At 47.2% G+C, this 20,000-nt stretch overlaps 2 protein-coding genes across 2 annotated transcripts in view; one reads left to right on the top strand and one right to left on the bottom strand.

Annotated features, from left to right (window-relative positions):
• Positions 1-17,341, top strand: part of LOC137644750 (ran-binding protein 9-like) — a 45,710-nt gene extending 28,369 nt beyond the window's left edge. The window contains exons 5-7 of the mRNA XM_068377646.1: positions 2,986-3,080; positions 16,664-16,848; positions 17,137-17,341. Of these exons, the coding sequence (XP_068233747.1) occupies positions 2,986-3,080; positions 16,664-16,848; positions 17,137-17,290 (434 nt within the window). The 3' untranslated portion in view covers positions 17,291-17,341. The remainder of the gene's footprint in view (positions 1-2,985; positions 3,081-16,663; positions 16,849-17,136) is intronic.
• LOC137645998 (ran-binding protein 9-like) overlaps positions 1-20,000 on the bottom strand; it is a 218,945-nt gene that overhangs the window by 102,916 nt on the left and 96,029 nt on the right. The window lies entirely within an intron of this gene.

Raw genomic sequence — 20,000 nt, 5'->3', positions numbered from 1 at the left:
ATAAGACAAAATATACTGTGAACTAGAAAAAGAACTTTTAAGTAAATCATAATTTGATGAATGAAAATGAGGGAAACATTGAAATAAAGAGCAGTGAAATGCAAAATATTACAAACTTGATAAGGAAATGGATAGTATGACAGACGGAAATTTCAAATAATGAAAAAAGAATAAATAGAAGTTACTCTACCTACAAGTTGATAAGAAAATGTCAAAACGTGTTTGGATCACTTCGCAACCCTTCTTCAGGACTACATTGAGTTTTGGAACTACACTTTAATGTAAAGGTTATTGTGGTGAAAAATGCTAAATTTTTCCAAATTTCCTAATATTTTTTATCAAATTTTCACCACCATACCCTTTATATTAAAGTGTAGTTCCAAAACTCAATGTAGTCCTGAAGAAGGGTCGCGAAATGATCCGAATCACGTGTCAACACTAAACAGTAAATGAAGAGAAGTAAATGTATTTCTGCTGTTAAACTAAAAACTATCCGCAGGGCGATCTTTCCGAGGAAAAGCTGTCTGTGTGTGTGTTTTGCGAATCAGCTGAACGCGGAACTGCCGGTCTTTTGTTCCCCAGTGCCGGACCCAGCAGCAACTCTGGAAGACGCGTTCCAACATCCGTGGGACTGCCTCGACGTGTACGCCTTCCCCCCATTCACCCTTCTGTGATAGACCCTGTACTGCCTTAGGGAGGCGAAGAAGGCAAGGATGACCCTAATAGCTCCGTGGTGGCCAGAAAAAAAGTGGTTCACGGACCTGAGGTCCTTGACAATGGAACCACCATGCCCCCTGCCGCCTCTAAGACGAGACCTGCTAAGACAGCCTCACTTCCAGAAGTTTCACGAAGGCCTCCAAAACCTCTCCCTTCACGCCTAGAGACCATCTAGCACTTACTGAGGAGAGAGGGTTATTCCAGGAGGGCAGCCTGCCAGATGACCTGATATCTAAGGCAATCCTTGAGGGCCAAATACCAGGTGAGATGGGCAACCTTTGGCAAATGGTGCAACAAAGAGGGCATCCAGCCTCTCAAGGCTTTAATCCTGGTCATCGAGGAATTCCTAGTACACCTTCGACTCAACCGGGTTATGTTAGTACCAGCAGTAAAGGTATTCTGAACGGTCCTGGGCCAGGTATTCCTTCTCAAGGGCTTGAGCATAAGCTCCTCCAAGCGCTTCTCGATACTGGTAAAAGGGTTTGAGCAGTTCTGTCCACCCCAGGACTCTCACCGGGCCCACTTGGAACATTACTAAAGTCCCTGACTCCCTGAAAAAGCCACCATTTGAGCCTCTTGTTACAAATTACCGACAGGGAACTGACCCTAAGGACAGTGTTCTTCCTCACCATGGCCTCGGCCATAAGGGTTGGTGAACTCCACGGGTTCTCAGCGGATGTCTCCCATTCTCACAAATGGAAGGATTCGTTCTTCAAGTTCGTTCCCTCCTTTGTGGCGAAAACTTTGAAGCCGGCGGAAAATGACCCCCGCTTCAACAAGTTCTCCATACCCGCTATTCCCAGGACAGATGACCCGGAGGACCTTCTATTGTGGCCAGTGAGAGCAATATGAAAATATCTCTCGAGGATCTCCGCCCTCCGTCTGGCTATCAGGAGACTTTGTGACGGCAGGTAGAGTGAAGAAGGTGGTCTTGAAGGATTCGATATCCTTCTTGCTCTGGGAGACGATCCGAAAGGCGTACCTAACGAAGGGCGAAGCCTCCCCCAGCTTCATCAAGCCTCACGACATCCAGGGCATCGGCACCCCGCTGGGCTTTTGAGAAAAACATGGCAGTCGGCCAGGTGCTGAGGGCGGGTGTATGGTCGAGACAATCAACTTTCACGTCCCACTACCTTAAGGACTGCTCTCCCAATTCCTGGGAGGGGTTCAAGCTCGATCCCGTCGTGGTCGCCTAGCAGAGGATCTAAGAGCAGCTACACACGACTCAGTCCAGATGGGATGGCGAGGGGTAGAGCATCTCGAACCCTATCCCTTTGCTCCTCCATGGAATGGCCCGGCAAAGAAGTAGATGTCCTTTAACCCCCTTTTGCTTTTCCCCGTCGCTGCAGCTCTCTCACCTCTCTTCATGGTCTATCCGTACCCGCTATAGACCCAGCTATCATATGCCACTTTTCTTGAAACCAGAGTGGAATAGTTAATTGTGACCTGGAAGGTCGACTGTAGCATCCTTCTAGAGCATGCTGGGAAATGAGAGGTCAGGGTCGCGCAGGTGAGAAGGGGCGATCGTGGGGGGGCGGGTGGCCTGTGGGGAGGGAAAATCTCTGTTCAGCAGCTGATGCGATAAAGTAATCTCCTATTTATTGGGATGTGGTAAGTATGTTAGGAAGAATACAATTTACTTAGAAATTATCATTTTCAGAATAGATTGCTCACCAAAAATCATGCACACTTCCTCAATAAGCCAATTTTTTGTGCAATTGAAGAAGAAACCGACCAAATGCGTTTATCAAAAATAAATTTGCAATGAAGATTTGCACCAAAAATTGTAAGGAGTTTTATATAGAAGAAGCATCATCAATGCAGAGATCTGGTTGTTGAGGAGCCACTGCTCTCAATGTACTTACAGTCATACTTTGAGTTTTGTTAGGGTTCAACTTCATGCCCATAATTAGCACCATATATTGATTTTAGCTATGATCTCTATTTAGGGATTCAGCAATCCAAGATATATATTCAGGGGATGGAATTCATGTAAAACGAGTAGCATCATCTGCAGATGGAACAAACTTGTTTTCTATGCCAAAGCACATATTGTGTATATAGTAGCTGTCCATCAACAGCTACTTTGCAATTTATTACTCAAAATGTATTTATGATGCTGCAAGATGACCCACCTATTCCCAACTGTTATAGTAATTATAAAGATAATCTTTAATAAAGCAAAGTAGTACTAGGTCATTAAATACTTACTTTTGAAATTTCTTGCAGTTATGTACATTATGGGCTGACCTTTTTTTTAATTTTCAGGTGATGTTATAGGCTGTGGTATCAACTTAATTGACAACGTTTGTTTCTACACAAAAAATGGCCATTATTTAGGTGTAGCATTTACTGATTTACCTGTAAGTACGCTCTCGTTTTTTTATGAATATTAATTTTCTAAATCATGATTAAAAGTTGGTGCTTCAAACCAAAATCTACCATACATCAGTTACTGTATGGGAACATTGTGGGCTATAATTTGTATAAATTGTTTAAGGTAAATTTTTGTTGTATGTTACAACCTAACGTAAAGTAGAATGGTTTTTTTATAGAAAATCCTCTGACTTGAGATAAAATATTCTCTCCAGTATTATGAAACTAAGATATATGTATCGTCATTTTTCTCACATTGGGAATATTTAATTGAAACTTTCCTGAAGTTCAATTGCTATTCATTCTTTGTTCTGGTGAAAATACAAAACCTTCGCTATTTATAGGGGTTTTACATTTGGCAAAGCTGAAAGACTAGCCAAGACAATTTTAGTGAGGGATAACTACCCCAACGGCTAGTTAGTAGGTGGGGCTGGGGTAGATTGGCAACCACGCTCACTCACACCAGTCTGCTGAGTAACAACTTTTGCTTTTGGCTTGGTAGAGTGCAGACGTACTGCCTCTCTCTTTCCCGTATTTTGACTTGCCTAGACTATTAATTCGCTTTTTCTTTTGGCACAGGCGTGTGTATGCTTGCAGTCCCAGTATGCGGACATGTCCTGGTCCTGATGGCCGCACATGTTGTACCTTCATATCATCCTTAGAGACGGACACTCACCTGCTGTGCCCGGCTTGGCAGGGCCATCGGTGTTCACGGGACGACACCTGTGACGAGTGTCGGGAGTGGCCCCATCTCCCAGTGGGAGAGGTTCGGGCGTAAGAAGAAGTCTGAGCGAAATTCTTCGTCTTCGGGGTCTTCCTTGAAGTCGGAGAAGTCGCGAGCTTCTACTTCTTCTACCCCCAATCTTTTTCCGAAGCTGCTGCTTTGCCGGGCCCTTCCAGGGTATGACCGAGTAGCAGCCCGACTTGTAACTCCAGGTCAACCTTGTGGGATAGGCGAAGGTGTCGACTCCCCTAGCGAATCGGCTCCTTCTGTTCTCCTAGGGAGCGCCTGCTCTTTCTCGTATATTGCATCCTTTTGGCCATTGCTGGGCATTGATGGTTCCCTCTCGAAGGAAGCTCTCTTTGAGCTCCTTCAGTTGGGAAAGGAGAGAAGGCGGTCATCTCCTTCCTCCACGGAGGTTGGTCCTCCTATTGTGGGCACAGGCATTGCAGCCCGTTGGTCAGGCTCTAATTCTGTTTCCGACGCCGAGGTTTTTGCTAATCCATCAGGGGCTGTGGCAAAGCAATCTCTGAAGTAGGTTTCCCCTTTGGGGGAATGTATCTCTGGCTCGCGAGAGAAGACTGCCCTTGGGCATTGGCATTCATGGTCCTCATACGCTTGTGGTTCTCCTCCTGGTGGAGAGGGAGAGCCTTGTCGTAAGTGATGTTCTTCTTCGGGAGAACAAACCTCTTCGGAGGAGGCATCTCTTGAGCTGGATCAGTCTCTCCCGAGGTTCGTAGGGTGAATGGGTTTCTGACCTCTCTCCATCCTGGAAGTTCTCCTCCTCGGGCTATGAGTAGACTTCTCTTTGAACCTGCAGGTTCTCCTCGCGTTGATCCTTCGGGGTCTCGTGACGATCACCCTTTGGGCTGCCGTGTTCGTGAGCTATTGGGCTCTTGTCACGCTGATCCTGCAGGGTCTCATGACCATAGGAGTCCTTTGTGCCTCCGTCGCCCTGAACCTTTTGAGTTCCAGTTGCACTGAGCCCTCAGGCTCTTGTTACAGTGGTTACCCTTTTTACACTGAGCCCCCGGGCTCTTGTGCCTTCGACGTCTTGTGGCAGGTTGCGCTGATCTTCTTGGGTCTCAAAACCTTGGTTACGCTGAGCACTCGAGCTCTCGTGCCTTAGTCACGCTGAGCCTTCGGGCTCTCTTGATAGGGAAACCTTGGTTTCCCGTTGCGCTGACCCTTTGGGGGCTCGCAACCATGGTTACGCTGAGCCCTCAGGCTCTCGTGGCGTTGAAACTTCAGTTTCCCGTTGCGCTGACCCTTCGAGGTTTCGTTGATCCTGGAGCCTCTCATTCTGGACGCTACCCTGAACCTTCACGTTCTCGTAGCTGGGAGTTCTATCCTCATCGCTCGAATCCTATGGGTTTTTGCGGTCGCGCTGAACCTGTCGGTTCTCGTGACCATCGTCATGGTGAGTTTTACTCTCATGACAGAGAGTTTTCGGACTCTCGTCATGCGGAGTCTTCGGGCTCATCGATTGGCGCTACGCTGAACCTTCGGATTATTGCAGCCCTCATCCTGTTAGTGTCTATCCTACAGGATTTAAAGATGAGGTACCTCAGGGTCCTTGTCGCGTGAAGTCCTATGTGTCGCGCGACCTGGAGCTGCTCTCCATGGTAGCTCCTCCCCCTGGGTTTCCTCCTTTGGTTTCTGCTCAGTTTCGTTCGGAGTGGGAGCGCTTGACATTCCAGCGTCTCGCGCTAGAGGGGGTTTTTGTGAATTACCATCCTTGCGAAACCAGTCTCGCCTCGCCCCTTTGGTGGCTTTGTCCTAGGATGAAATCCCATTGCCGTTTCTGGCTGCAGAAGGTCACCCTTCTCTCTTCCGCCAGGAGAGACGACCATCAGTCTCTCCAGTCTCGGGCTTCCTCCGCCTCAGAGACAGCAGTTGCCCACTTGACAACGCCCAGACTCTATCCCTAAAGGTAGGCCTGTGCTGATCTTTTCTGCTGGGAAGCCTCCTACAGGTAAGAGGGCTAAGAATCATTCTGTGGTTCCTAAGCTTAGGGATCCGTCCCCTCCTAAAGACCTCCCCCTCGGTTCTTTGGGAGCCCACAACCCCCCATGGCTTCGAGCATTATTCATTATAATGCGGCAAGCCGTGACAGGGGTCATTCCCTGCCCCCAGTCCTTAGGAAGCACTCTGACGATCCCTCTGTTGCCACCTCTCATTTCTGGGGCTTCTCCTCCTGCCGACCCTAGGAGGAGTTCGTAGGATTCCGTTCCTGCGGTTCCCCCTGGTAAGGGAGATGACTTTCTCCTCTCGCAAGAGACCTCGGGAAGAGATCGTGATGCTTGATGCTCAAAACATGGAGAGCACAGCTATGCCACCCTCTAGGGAGCTTCCTGGGTGCCATTGTTCTGGCATTGTCGGTATTCTTTCCATCATGAATGATCTAATAGTACCTAATAAGTTCAAGGCTTTTAAGAATGTTCTTACTAGGGTGAGGGCCATAGAGTTCCTCACCCATCAAGTTGCCAACCAGTCGGCCAGCTGGGTCTTAAAGAGGCGCAATGGCGTGACCTGTAAGTTTCAGAGATTGCACGCAGGGGGTTCTCCACCTTAGAAAGGATTCTGTCAAATTTCTCACCATGTTTCCAATGGAAAACGTGAAGGCAGTAGCAGAGAAGTGGAAGAAGGCAAGACAAACTCCCTCCTACATACTGGGCCGTTTCTTTCAGGCAGCCACAGGCTTCTTCCACCTCTGGCCAACAGAAACCATCGCTTATAGCAAGACAGGTGCATAAGGCATTGACAAACGATGATCCCTGCCTTGCACAATCCACCTCCAGAAGGGGTTCACAACAGCAAGTACCCTTTTCAAATAGACAGAACCAAGGGCACGGAAGACAAGTAGGTTAGAGGCGAGGTCAACACCCCTGCTAGGGGGCAATCCCTCCATGGTACCACTGGTGCAGGAATGCCTGCAACCCAAATGGTGGATGTAGTTACATCACAAAGCGGAACAGTGGGCCGTAGACATACTATGTTACAGGTACCGCTTCCTGTTCGTCAGCAATCTCCTCTCCCCTAATTCCTTCACCAATGAAGTCATCGTCCTTTCGTTAGGGGTTGATGAAAGACCTTGCCCTTTGGGCGGAAGTCCAGGCCATGGTAAAGAAAGGCACTTTCCAGGAGGTCATCAGTGGATCCCCAGGCTTCTTCATTCAAATTTTTCTTGTCCAGAAGGCGTCTGGAAGCTAGAGACCTGTGATAGACCTCTCAATGTTGGTCAAGTTTGTTCTGCAAACTATATCCAAGATGAAAACCACAGCCACTTTCCATGTTGTAGCAACTGATGGAACACTAGTCGCAAGGGTGCGATTTCCCCAAGAAGTAAGTTCCGGTGGGGGAAGAGCAGAGGCGTAACATGAGAATGGGTGGTAGACGAATCCAATCTTTTCAACGGTTCGGCCCTTCTCTCTCTGCCTCTGGAGTTGAGACTATACTCACAAATGCGTCAAAAGAATTATGGAGGGTGTCACCACTTCAACCTGATGGATCTCAAGGCAGCATTTCTAGCCTTGCAACACTTTTGTTCTCACCTAACATACATAAGCAAAGGAAGTACTGTTTCACTTCAGCTTTGGCAGTTGACAGTAGAAATCTTGGAATAGGCAGAGGCTAATGCGATCATTCCAGGCCAAAGAAACATCCTGGTGGACAAGCTGAGGAGGAAGAGATAAATAGTTAGATCTAAATGGTCCTTGCATCCTCTGATAGCAAACTCCATCGTGACTTTGTTGTATTCGGTAACTGTAAGCCTGTTTGCGACCTCACTCAACTTAAAACTGCCAGTATACGGCTCACCAGTTTTGGATCTGGAAGTGGCATTCTAGGACGCTTTTCAATATCGCCGGAACAGCTTTGACAGGGTACGAGTAGCTTCCAACTTTGACATAATGCTAATTACTCTATAAAGTGGCCGCAGGTATAATGGTACTTGGACCTTCTGCTGCTGACAGAGACTCCGAGAGAATTGCCTCCCCTTCCTGACCTCCTATGCCAACTGCATAACCAGATGCTACGATACCTCGCCTTGAAAGCAGTTTTTATGATTGCTCTTGCCTCAACCAAGAGGGTTGGTGAATGGTCTCTACTCAGACATCGCTCATTCAGGGAGATGGTCTCAGGTCTCATTCCCCTTCGTGCCTGAGCTTATTGTGAAGACCCAGAACCCGTCGGTACCCGGTTCTAGGTTCTGTTCTTTTCAGATCTCTAGCTTTTAAGAAGTAACCAATGATCCTATTCAGTTACTTTGGTGTCCTGTGAGAGCGAAAATGCACAGCTCGTCGCCACATTAAACATCTCTCTGTGAGTATAAGAAAAATAAAGGTGACCAAGAACACGATTTCTGCTTGAATAAGAAAAGTCATTAACCACATGATTAGTCCCTCGTCATCTTCCTCGGTAAGTGGGACACGAGTCAAAGCACATGGCGTTAGAGGTATCAGTAAGACACTAGCGTTCAAAAAGAATCTTTGTGGCGTAGGGCCTCCAAGCGGGTTTTTGGAAACATCCAATGACTTTCACAGCATACTACCAGCATGACTCTACCCACAGATCCCTACATATGTTGAGAATTAACTAATCATTGAGGTACAAGAACTCTTAGTCCCAGATAGGGGTCATCAATTTGGTGAACACCTGTGGGGCCATCCTGAGCCCGTAACATAGGCTTGTGAAGTGATAAACCTTTGATCTATTGACAAAGTGAAGTTATTTCCTTGAAATTAAATGAATCGGAATATGAAATTATGCACCCTGTAAGTTTTTTTAACGCTAAGACATCTACAACTGGTCTCCAACCTCCTGAGCTTTGGTGGACAAGGAATAACCTGTAGTAGAACCTCAGGGAAGGGTTTATGATCTCTTTTTATCACATCCTTCTTTAGAAGATTAAAAAATTTCTAGCTGCAGTAACTGACGTCTTGCCGTATTGGCAAGAAAACTTGGATACAGAACCAGTTTCTTTAACAAAGGAGTGTTGGACGTTAGCTTAATTCAGTAGCCTTCTTTGACCACAGCCAGTACCTATGGGTCCTTCTGCATTGTTTATCAAATGAAGTGTGACAGTCTTTCCCTTTTGAAATTTGATGTAAAGGACCATTATATTTTTCTTCGACAAGATTTTCCAGTTCAGTGGTCAGTCCTGGAAAATCCACTGTACAGGAATTCTGTTATCTCTTGCATGAAAGAGCCTCCTTGTTGTGAAAGGTTTGGCATTTGTAGAACCCTATATGGGCCGTGAATGGCTAGAATTACCATTATTAAGTGAGGATTCACTGGACTTCTGAATTTTAACAGAGGGTCCAAGTGATGTCAAGAACTTTTGAAGCTCATCACTTTCGAGAGGTGGCTGGACTTGTGTGTTGTCCAAAGGTGGAGGCGTCTCATTATCGTCATCATCCATACTATAATCAACTAACCTAGTCTTCTTTGGCTTTTCCCCTGAACCAATAGAAAATTATCTTTTGCCCTTAGAACTGGTAGCTTGATCAGCAACCATTGAGACATACTTTATCGTGAGTGGAACCGAGTGAAACACACTTCTCAATATTTAAATCACTACAGTATTGCTCCCGACACAAAACACAAAGGTAATGTGAATCATGATCTCCTAGAAACAATTCCCATGCACATTCCAAGCAATAAGAGTGTCATTACGGCCAATTAACAGAAAAAACTGAAGACTGATTATCTGATGCAGCACTTCTAGGCTTCTTATCACTTACCGATAGAAGGTTTCATCTTTTAGTTTGATATTTTAGGAGTATCTGGGATTTCCTCCCATCCGACCAGAATTTTGTGTAGTTTACCCTACTCCCGTTTTCTATGCGGGGCATTCTCTGGCGGAGTGATACGCGCCCAGAGACGACCCGGGGTCAGAGCATGCTTGCTCAGGTCTCGATCCCCAATAAGTCTTTGGTCGCATCGGCGTTAACACCCCAACGCTCTCTCTTAACCCAGTGCGACCCTTTGTGTCACAAGCGGTCCCCACGTGGTCCCTTTGTGTGCTTCCCTATCCTTTCCCTCTGTGTTCCTGTGTCTCGCGGTGTATTACTAGTGCATTATGGAGCATCCCCGTCGTTGCCCTGGGCCTGTGGCCGGCAAATCGTGTGGCGCTTTCCTCTCTAAGCCCGAAGTTGACCTGCACTCCTTGTGTTCGTCGTGTAGGGGCAGTGTGTGTTCCCATACAGCCACGTGTCCGGAGTGCGAGTCCTGGAATGAAGTGTAGTGGGTGCGATACGACACTAAGAAGAAGAAGGCTTCTCGACGGTCCCCTAGGAAGTCCAGCGTCTCTTAGCCCGGCGTCCCGTCGGACAGAGTCTCTCTGCCGTCTTCCCTTACCCAGTGTAGGGGTCGAGGTAAGTCTGTTACGGGGAAGTGGCCGGTGGCCCTTCCCCAGAAGTCTGATTTACCTGACAGTGGGATTGTGTCTTTGGTCCAGGAAAGGGGGGCCTGAGGGGGGGCGGGTGTGTATCCGGGGGACGGAGCCCTGGTGAAAGCAGGTCCCGTCTCGTCGGACGATCCGATGTGGGGTAAAATGGCGGCAGTCTCTTCTCCCGCCTATTGGGCAAGTTTTTCAGGTGCGTCAGCAGTCGAGGGTGCCGCCGAGAAAGGCGACTTGCTGCCATCAGACACCCTCGTGTGGGCGCCTCCGAAGATGCCCTTCAGATCACCCCTGAGGATGGAAGAGGAGTTTGAGACCTGGTTCCCCAGCGAGGAGCTCCCCCGCTCCCCTCCAACGCCTTCAGCTACGTTCCCGGTGGACTTCATGGAGCCTTCGACGCCGGCCGAACCCCATGCAGAACCACCAGCAACGCGGCAAGATTCAGGCCCTCCAACGAGGTTGTACAGGTCTTCTGGCTCCTTGGTCGAGGCCTATTCCTACTCTTCGGAAGACGGAGCCCTGAGAGACCATAAGAGGCGGCGAGATAGGTCCCGCAGGAGGCGATCTCGCTCGCGCTCCCATTCAAGATCCCGCCACGTGAGTAGACGTTCCAGATCCCCCAGGAGGAAGTTCAGGAGAAGCCTTTCGCCGGAGGAAGAATGGGTGCGAGTCTCCATTCCCTTAACTAACTCCTGGGGGCTGCAGCAGTCGCGGGCACCTCGGGATGGCGCCCCAGGCCCCGCTCAATGGTAGGTTTTGTCGACGAAAGGAAGTACAGTATGACCGACGGAGGGACTCGTCTCATCAGGCACCAAGGGACAGGCATAAGTCCGCGAAGGTTCCGACTCCACCCGCCCAGCGGGGAGAGTCGCCCCTTCAGTCTGGTAGCCGCGTCCCGACCTCAAGATCTTCGATGAGTCGTCCAGAACGGGAGAAACTCCTTTCTTCGACGGGCAAGCCCCGCAGATCCCTGGTCCGCCGGAAGAAGAGATAGATCCAAGACGGAGGCCTCCGTTCTAGCGGCGATGCCCGTCCTACTGCCTGAAGCGAGGGGACTAGACCACTCCAGGAGGATGCCTCCTTCTCGTGCGGCTCCCCCCGTCGGAGGTCCTTCATCACGAGAACTGGGACGCCCAACGGAGAAAGTAGAGGACGGAGAAGGAGGTTTGCCAGCGGAGGTTTCTGCATACAGAAGGGATAGGCCTCATCCGACGGCACCATAGGCTGGACGAACCGGAGCCCTCTACTGACGAGGTCTGGCTCTCGAGCCTCAACAGGCTGGTGGATGCGCCTGGACAACAGAGGCCCTCACTAGCCCTCCCTTTAGCTAGGGATATGAAGCTGGGATTGGCACACTTTAGCAAGGTCGTGGCCAACCGTGCGGAAGCCCCCAAGAACCAGAGCGCATCTAGACTTTTCTAGGGCTTGAAGACGCAGTCCCGGTTCTACCTCCTGGAAGGACACTGCGCGGGGGCCTGCGCAGTGGAACCAGCAGTCGCCATCGTGGGACAGGGCGCAGCAGAGGAGAGGGCTACCACGGCCCCGGTTTGTTTCTCCCCCGCGGAGACTGCCATGATGGAGGAGCTGTCCAGGGACTTGATTCACGTGTCATCGTGGCTGGATTCGTGGGCCTCCACGCTGGTAGGGTTCCAGTCCTCGCACGACCTCGCAATCCCGGAAAATCAGGCCTTGCTGAAGGAGCTGATTAGCTCGGGAGGTAAGGCCCTGAAGTTCCTTTCCTATTAGTCTATAACACAAACTGCCAACTGGATACTGAGGAAAAGGGACACAGTGCTCAGCAGCCTTGTAAGGAGGCTCCCTGACAGGGAAGCGAGGTTCCTGAGCAGCCTTCCACTGTGGGACGAGGAAGTTTTCCCCCTCAAGGAAGTGGAAGAGACAGTCGAGAGGGTGAGGAAGCTAAAGGATGTGGGGGGGAACCCAGGCCCCCTCCAGCAAGAAGACCCACCCATAGAAGAGCTCCTTCTGACGTCCCTCTCCCTCCTCGCGCCTCACCTAACCAGCCCAGGAGAGACGCCCCTACTGCATCCTGGCAGCAACCTTCGCAGCCCTCCCGTAGGGGAACGTCGGCTGCGCAGGCAGCATTCAGGCCCTCCTATTCAGCTGCCAGAAGAGGTCATTCGGGCCGTGCCTCTCGAAGGAGATAGGGAGAGAGGCCCCCTACTCCTGCTGAAGCCTCAGGTGGGGGGGATGCCTCAAACATTCTTGGTAAGCATGGCAGGACCACGGATCGGACCCGTGGACCGTGACAGTCCTGAAAGAAGGGTACAGGTTGCCCTTCTTGGTGGACCCCCCACCTCTGATACCAGATCTACAGGTGGAATGGTTGGCACCGAAGGACCCCTTGAGAAGGACGGCCCTCCAAGAAGAGGTCTCTACTATGTTGACGAAAGGGGCAATGGAACCAGTCAAGAACCCAGTTCCAGGGTTCTACAGCAGACTCGTCCTGTTGGAGAAAGCAACGGGGCTGGAGACCGGTCATAGACCTCTCAGCCCTCTCAGCCCTCAACAGGTTTGTGTGCAAGACCGACTTCAAGATGGACACTCCGAAGTCAGTCCTAGCAGCCTTGAGGGAAGGAGACTTCATGATGTCCATAGACCTCAAGGACGCATACTTCCAGGTCCCTGTCCACCCCTCCAGCAGGAAGTACCAAACGGTAAAATGGGGTACCCAAACGTTACAGTTCGAGACCCTCTGCTTCGGTCTGTCCACAGCCCCTCAGGTCTTCACAAAGATCTTCGCGACAGTCTCAGCCTGGGCGCACGAACAGGGCATCCGCCTGATTCGGTACCTGGACGACTGGTTGTTGCTTTCAGCCTCAAGGGAAGTACTGAGGGGGCAAGGCGCAAAGCTCCTGCAGTTCTACAACATCCTGGGTATCACCATCAACCTGGAGAAGTCCCAATTGATACCCTCCACCAGGATGACCTACCTCGGGATGGTCCTAGACTCCCGGTTGGCGAGAGCATTCCCTTCCGCGGAGAGACTGAACAACCTGAGCCAGATCCTACAGCCCTTCCTGTCGGGTCAGCCCAGGAGAGCTAGGGACTGGCAGAGACTGATAGGTCACCTCGTGTCATTGGAGAAGCTAGTCCCACAGGGGAGACTCAAACTCAGGGGAGTACAGTGGAACCTGAAGGAGGCCTGGAACCAGAGAGACTTCCCCGCACAAGGTGTTACCGATGTCCCCGGAGGAGGTCCTCGAGTGGTGGCACGACACATCGAACACCCTCAAAGGGATGCCCTTCGCGGTCGACCCTCCGGAGATGCTCCTGTTCACGGACGCATCCAAGGAGGGTTGGGTGCTCATCTCCTCGACATCACAGCGAGAGGAAGATGGGGAGCCGAAGAGAAGAACCTGCACATCAACGTACTGGAAATGATGGTAGTGCAAAGGGCATGCCTAGAATTCGTTCAGAAGCTCCGGGGAAACACCGTGGCACTGATGTGCGACAACACGGTGGTGGCCTACATAAAGAAGCAAGGAGGACTAAAATCAAGGGAGTTGTGCGGCCTCACGGAGTTCCTGGAATGGGCCGAAAGGGAGCAGATCAAGATCTCGGCCAGGTTCATTCCAGGGAAGAGTTACGTCCTGGCCGACGGCCTCAGCAGAATGGGTCAAGTGGTAGGGTCCGAGTGGTCCTTGCACCCAGAAGTGGCCAAGACTCTGATTCAGAAGTGGGGCTCGCCAGTAATAGACCTCTTCATCACGAGGCTAAACGCACAGCTCCCCGTGTTTTGTTCTCCTGTGCCAGATCCAGGAGCGGCGTTCGAGGAAGCCTTCCAACATCCTTGGGACAACCTCGACGTTTACGCCTTCCCTCCCTTCGGAATGCTCAGACAAGTCCTCAACAGGGTGAGGAGAGCGGACAACCTGTGGATGACTTTGGTAGGGCCCTGGTGGCCGGAGAGAGAGAGGTTCGCGGATCTAAAGGAATTGGCGCGCCACACTTTCAAAGGTTCCACGAAAACCCTCGGTCTCTCTGCCTTCACGCGTGGAGGTTATCGAGCGTTTCCTGAGGAAGGAAGGGTATTCGGCGAAGACCGCAACGAGGATGTCGGGTTACCTGAGACGGTCATCAGCTGTTGTGTACCAGGCTAAATGGGCTACCTTCACGAAGTGGTGCCTCACGAAGAACATCCAGCCGTTGAAAGCCTCCATCCCGGAGATAGCAGACTTCTTAGTCTATTATTATTATTATTATTACTTACTAAGCTACAACCCTAGTTGGAAAAGCAGTATGCTATAAGCCCAGGGGCTCCAACAGGGAAAATAGCTCAGTGAGGAAAGGAAAAAAGGAAAATAAAATATTCTATGAAGAGTAACAATAAATATCTCCTATATAAACTATAAAAACTTTAACAAAACAAGAGGAAGAGAAATAAGATAGGAGAGTGTGCTCGAGTGTACCCTCAAGCAAGAGAACTCTAACCCAAGACAGTGAAAGGCCATGGTACAGAGGCTATGGCACTACCCAAGACTAGAGAACAGTGGTTTGATTTTGGAGTGTCCTTCTCCTAGAAGAGCTGCTTACCATAGCTAAAGAGTCTCTTCAACCCTTACCAAGAGGAAAGTGACACTGAACAATTACAGTGCAGTAGTTAACCCCTTGGGTAATGAATTGTTTGGTAATCTGTGTTGTCAGGTGTATGAGGATAGAGGAGAATATGTAAAGAATATGCCAGACTATTCAGTTTGTATGTAGGCAAATGGAAAATGAACCGTAACCAGAGAGGAGGATCCAATGTAGTACTGTCTGGCCAGTCAAAAGACCCCATAACTCTAGCGGTAGTATCTCAACGGGTGGCTGGTAAATATGGACAAGGTAAATATGTCCATCCCAGCCATTAAAGGAGTCCGAGCCGCCCTAGGACAAGTCTTCCTCCTGAAGGGCATCGACCTAGGTTCCTCTAGACACATCTCGATGCTCATCAAGAGCTTCGAGCAATCATGCCCCTCTCAAGCGGTTATAGTGAACCAGTGGGACGTGGCTAGGGTCCTGAAGATGCTGTCAGAAACTCACTTCGAACCCTTAAAGGACATCTTAGACAAGGAGCTCACCCTCAAGACAGTGTTTTTGTTAGCACTGGCATCGGCAAAACGGGTAAGGGAGCTTCATGGACTTTCATACGAGGTGTCACACTCAAAGGGCTGGCATGAAGCTACCTTCAAGTTCGTACCATCCTTCGTGGCCAAGACCCAGAACCCAGCAGTTTGGGACCCCAAGTTTGAAGGATTCTCGGTGCTGGCAATCCCACGCTCAGACAACCCGAAGGACTTGCGGCTGTGCCCTGTCAGAGTATTATGGATTACTTGGAGAGGACAGCCAGACTTAGACCCGAAATCAAGAGTCTGTTCGTTTCTTCAGGATTAGTGAAGAAACCAGTCTCCAAAAACGCGATCTCCTTCTGGCTACGGCAAGTGACCATGAGAGCCTACAGTAGTGCAGGGATTCCTCTTCCGGGTAAGCCTAGACCCCACGACATCAGAGGTCTGAGTACTTCGTTGGCCTTTGAGAAGAACATGGCAGTCGGCCAAATCCTGCTGGCGGGTACTTGGGCCAATCAGTCAACCTTCACAGCTCACTACTTGAAGGAATGCTCGAGGAGGTCCTTGGACGGATTCTCCCTCTGTCCCGTCATTTCAGCGCTTCAAAAGATTTAAAGGTTTAGCCCCAGGGTAACCACGGGCAGTAAGTCCAAGAGACACAGGTTTCTTCCTTACCCCCCCTGTTCCCTTATTACCCTCCCTGAAATGACACTAAATCCTTTAACTACCAGGGCATACATCGTCAGTGAAAGGATACGTCTCCGAGGATTTTTACAGAGGTTAGTTACTTAGACACTAAGATATATTTTTGGGTAGTTTTCCCTATTTCTCGTGTTTTCTCTTGAAGGGTCAGCAGAACCTAGCCTCCTATCTAGGTTCCCCCTCTTTTCTCTCATCACGGTCTCTGGGTCCTGTGGTACACTCCCACCTCCTAAGGTATAAGTCTCCTAAGAAAGTAGTTCGAGGTAAGTACTCCGTGTTGGAACAAATCACAAATTTTAAGTAATTTGTATTTTTCCTAACAGCACTTACCTCGAACTACTTTCGGGTTATGGCCCACCCATCCTACCCCGGGTGCCTTACAGGACTTAATAGAAACCTATCTGACAAAACTTACTGGAGATCGAGATCTGAGCAAGCGTGCTCTCTGACCCTGGGTCGTCCCTGGGCGTGTATCACTCCGCCAGAGAATGCCTCGCATAGAAAACGGGAGTAGGGTAAACTACACAAAATTCTGGTCGGATGGGAGGAGATCCCAGATACTCTTAAGAAAGTAGTTCGAGGTAGGTACTGTTAGGAAAAATACAAATTACTTAAAATTTTTGATATTTATAATGATTTCCTATGTATTCAATCTCTTTCTTGTTTTGTTCACAGTCAGAGTTGTATCCAACAGTAGGATTACAAACACCCGGTGAAGTGGTTGATGCTAACTTTGGCCAGGCACCTTTTGTGTTTGATATTGGAGAAATGATGCGGGAGCTACAGAGTAGAGTACGAATGACAATCCAAAATTTCCCCGTCCCAGATACGTATGGGCAGTGGCAAACAACACTCCACAGGTGAGTCTCTCTCTCTCTCTCTCTCTCTCTCTCTCTCTCTCTCTCTCTCTCTCTCTCTCTCTCTCTCTCTCTCTCTCTCTCTCTCCCTCCCTCCCTCCCTCTCTCTCCCTCCCTCCCTCCCTCCCTCCCTCCCTCCCTTCCTTCCTTCCTTCCTTCCTTCCTTCCTTCCTTATTATTTGTGTATTTATTACTCTTACATTGTATTGTTACATGGCATTTTAAGCAAATATTGTCTAAGAAGTACTGTTTGTCATTAGTAGTTATTAAGAGCATCCATTGTTTTTACAGAATGGTTTCAACATATCTCGTCCACCATGGGTATTGTGCTACAGCGGAAGCTTTTGCCAGGTCCACTAGTCAAGATTTTGATGAGGAAATAACCTCTATAAAAAATAGACAAAGTAAGCAATGGCTCAGTAAAGAGGAGCTGACTTTATATTGAATGTGGGGTATCTGATTTAAGTTAAATGTTGGGCTGAAAAATTTAATATTTATTCTTCAGTTTTTAGAGGTAAATTCTTCAATTTCATAAGCTAATGTGTTCCATCACTAAATTTAGTTCCATGACTTCTCATATCATGAATACTTATGTATACATTTGTACGTATTTGTGAAATATCCATGGTGTACGGAACTAAGATTAACTCCTAGGACTCAAAATATAGTGTGCCCCACAGTATTTTGTGTTTTGATTTGGATTTAGCCAGAATTTCTATTCATTTATTTTTTCAATATAGCCAATGTTTTTAGATTATTTCCAATTTTAAGTGGATTTTTATTGTTATTGCTTGTGAAAATTACCGTATTTCCCATGTCAGAAGACACTTCATCTGATTAGACGAACCCTATAATTAGCTACAGATTTTTTGGAAAAAAAGAAATTGAGGTTTTACAATCTATCATGGCAGTTATTCCTAGTTGGCGATTCTAGCCTAATTTTTCGTCTGGCATAGTAAATTTTTATATCCTGGGAGTATTATGAAATTTGATGGGTAAATATTGATTAGCTGTACACCTGTTAACCCAAGCTTATTATATATTCATATAAAAAATAACCACACCAGTCTAGTTGCCACCATCGTAGCAATGTTTTCAGATTTTTGTTTACATGAAAACAATGTTGCTAAATGCCTCTGATCAAATTTTGGTAGAGGAGTAAAATTCCAATAATATTTCCCAAATTCCTCATGTATAAATTTTCATACACAATTAATTATTGATCAAATAAGGAATTTTCTACAAATATCATAAGGTAGAGTAATTTTTTCTGTTTGTGACTCTAGGTCTAGTTAGTTTAGCTAACTTGGTAACACTGCACCCGACTTGCAGTGAAATATTTTTTCAAGTTTATGTTCTGCAACAACTATCTGTATTATTTTGGAGCCCATGCAACAAAGTCATTACCTAAATATTTTATTACAAAATATCAGCAAAATATGAGACCTTAGATACATACTGTATAAACAACTACTTGAATACCATTAGTTGCCATGTTTGCGTGTCGATGGCATAGGCAACCACAGAAACAAAATGAAATATCTCATTACTTTTATTTATTAAACAAAGTACAGAACAGGTTTAGAAATTAAACTATAAGAGAGATTACTCGAGTGCCATAGGTGGATGAGATCATAGTGAGTGGTAAATGGAGATGGTTCGTGCATGCTCTTTGCACTCCTCAAGAGAGATTAGTTCACCAAACATTCAGCTAGGCTCCACCAGGGACTAGAAGAGTTGGAAGACCCAGTCCTACATGGCTGAGGACTATGAAGTGCAGTGTAGGAGATGATGAATGGAGAAGTATTGATTTGAAAGCTCAAGATAGAGACGACTGGCGAAAACTAACCGAGACCCTTTGCGTCAATAGCCATAGGAGGAAATGATGATGATGATTTCTGGCTTATATTTTGTGTGGTGAATGTGAGTGTTTGTATGTCATTACTGGAGTGTCTGAAGGTTGTCAAAATCCCCTATACAACTTTATCTTAATGTTAAGATGCAGGGTGATATTTAGAGGCAGTGTTAAGATGCAGGGTGATATTTATGGGCATTTTTTCAGGGGAAAAAAGTGTGACTTATGACATGGGAAATACTGTATGCTTTTCCTGTAGCATTACTGAAGATTTTGACAAAATACTTTTTTTGGGCTCAGGCCATGTCATCCTGATGGAAGTTCCTTTAAGGGGACCGTCCGCCATGTCCGCCATTTTTTTTCTAATGATCCAAATTACACAATTTCTATGTATGTTTTAGACATATATAATACCTTCATTATATAAAAATTTCAAGTCATTTGATCAAAAACTTTTGGATTTATTAGCAAAAATCATGATTTAAAACAAAATATTTAGGTACATTTTTCCCCACTACTATAATACCAATTGTATTGAAACTTATACCACAAAAACTACTCTAACAACCGAACAATTCTGTCAGATAGAATTTTTATTTTCCTTTTTGTTTTTTTTAATGAATTTTTATTTTTTTTTCCTCGTCTAGACGGAAAATAATCGTGAAAAAAAATGTAAAAAGAAAATAAAAATTTTGTCTGACAGAATTGTGGGATTTTTATTCTTTTCAACGATATCTTTTTCTCTAATATCGAACAACAAATAAGTGAGAAAAATGTACCTAAGTGGGAATAAATACGTTTTTGAGTTATGAGCTCCCAAAGATTTGCAGCAAACTTTCGCTTCTTTTCTAAAAGAAATCAAGATATTATTATGATAACTTTTATTGTTTATTCCTACATAAATGCACCCTAAAGGAGGTATTTGAACCCTCAGTTTACTATTCCTATGTTATGAGTTGCCAGCGATCTTAAATTGTTGCCAGTGTTTTAGTTAGCAGGTTTCATCTTTGTACTCTTATTCATGTTTCCCTCTTTCTTGGTTCTTTTTTCTTGTTCTCCACTTACTTTTTGTTCTTTCTATCACCTTATGTAACATAGGCATTGCTATAAAATTCCAGAGGACGTTGTGAAAGCACAATCAACATACGAACTTCAAGTAAATAAACACATGCATTATAATTTCTATATGTCTGGAAACTTTGCTGATGTTTACGTAGCTGGTAGTTTTCATTCGCTTACCCTCTACCAATGCCTGTCATTTCTGAGAGAGAGAGAGAGAGAGAGAGAGAGAGAGAGAGAG

Source organism: Palaemon carinicauda, chromosome 8, assembly GCF_036898095.1.
Source record: "Palaemon carinicauda isolate YSFRI2023 chromosome 8, ASM3689809v2, whole genome shotgun sequence".
Taxonomy (NCBI): domain Eukaryota; kingdom Metazoa; phylum Arthropoda; class Malacostraca; order Decapoda; family Palaemonidae; genus Palaemon; species Palaemon carinicauda.
Note: the sequence above shows the minus strand (reverse complement) of the source record. Positions and strands in the feature narration are given on the sequence as shown.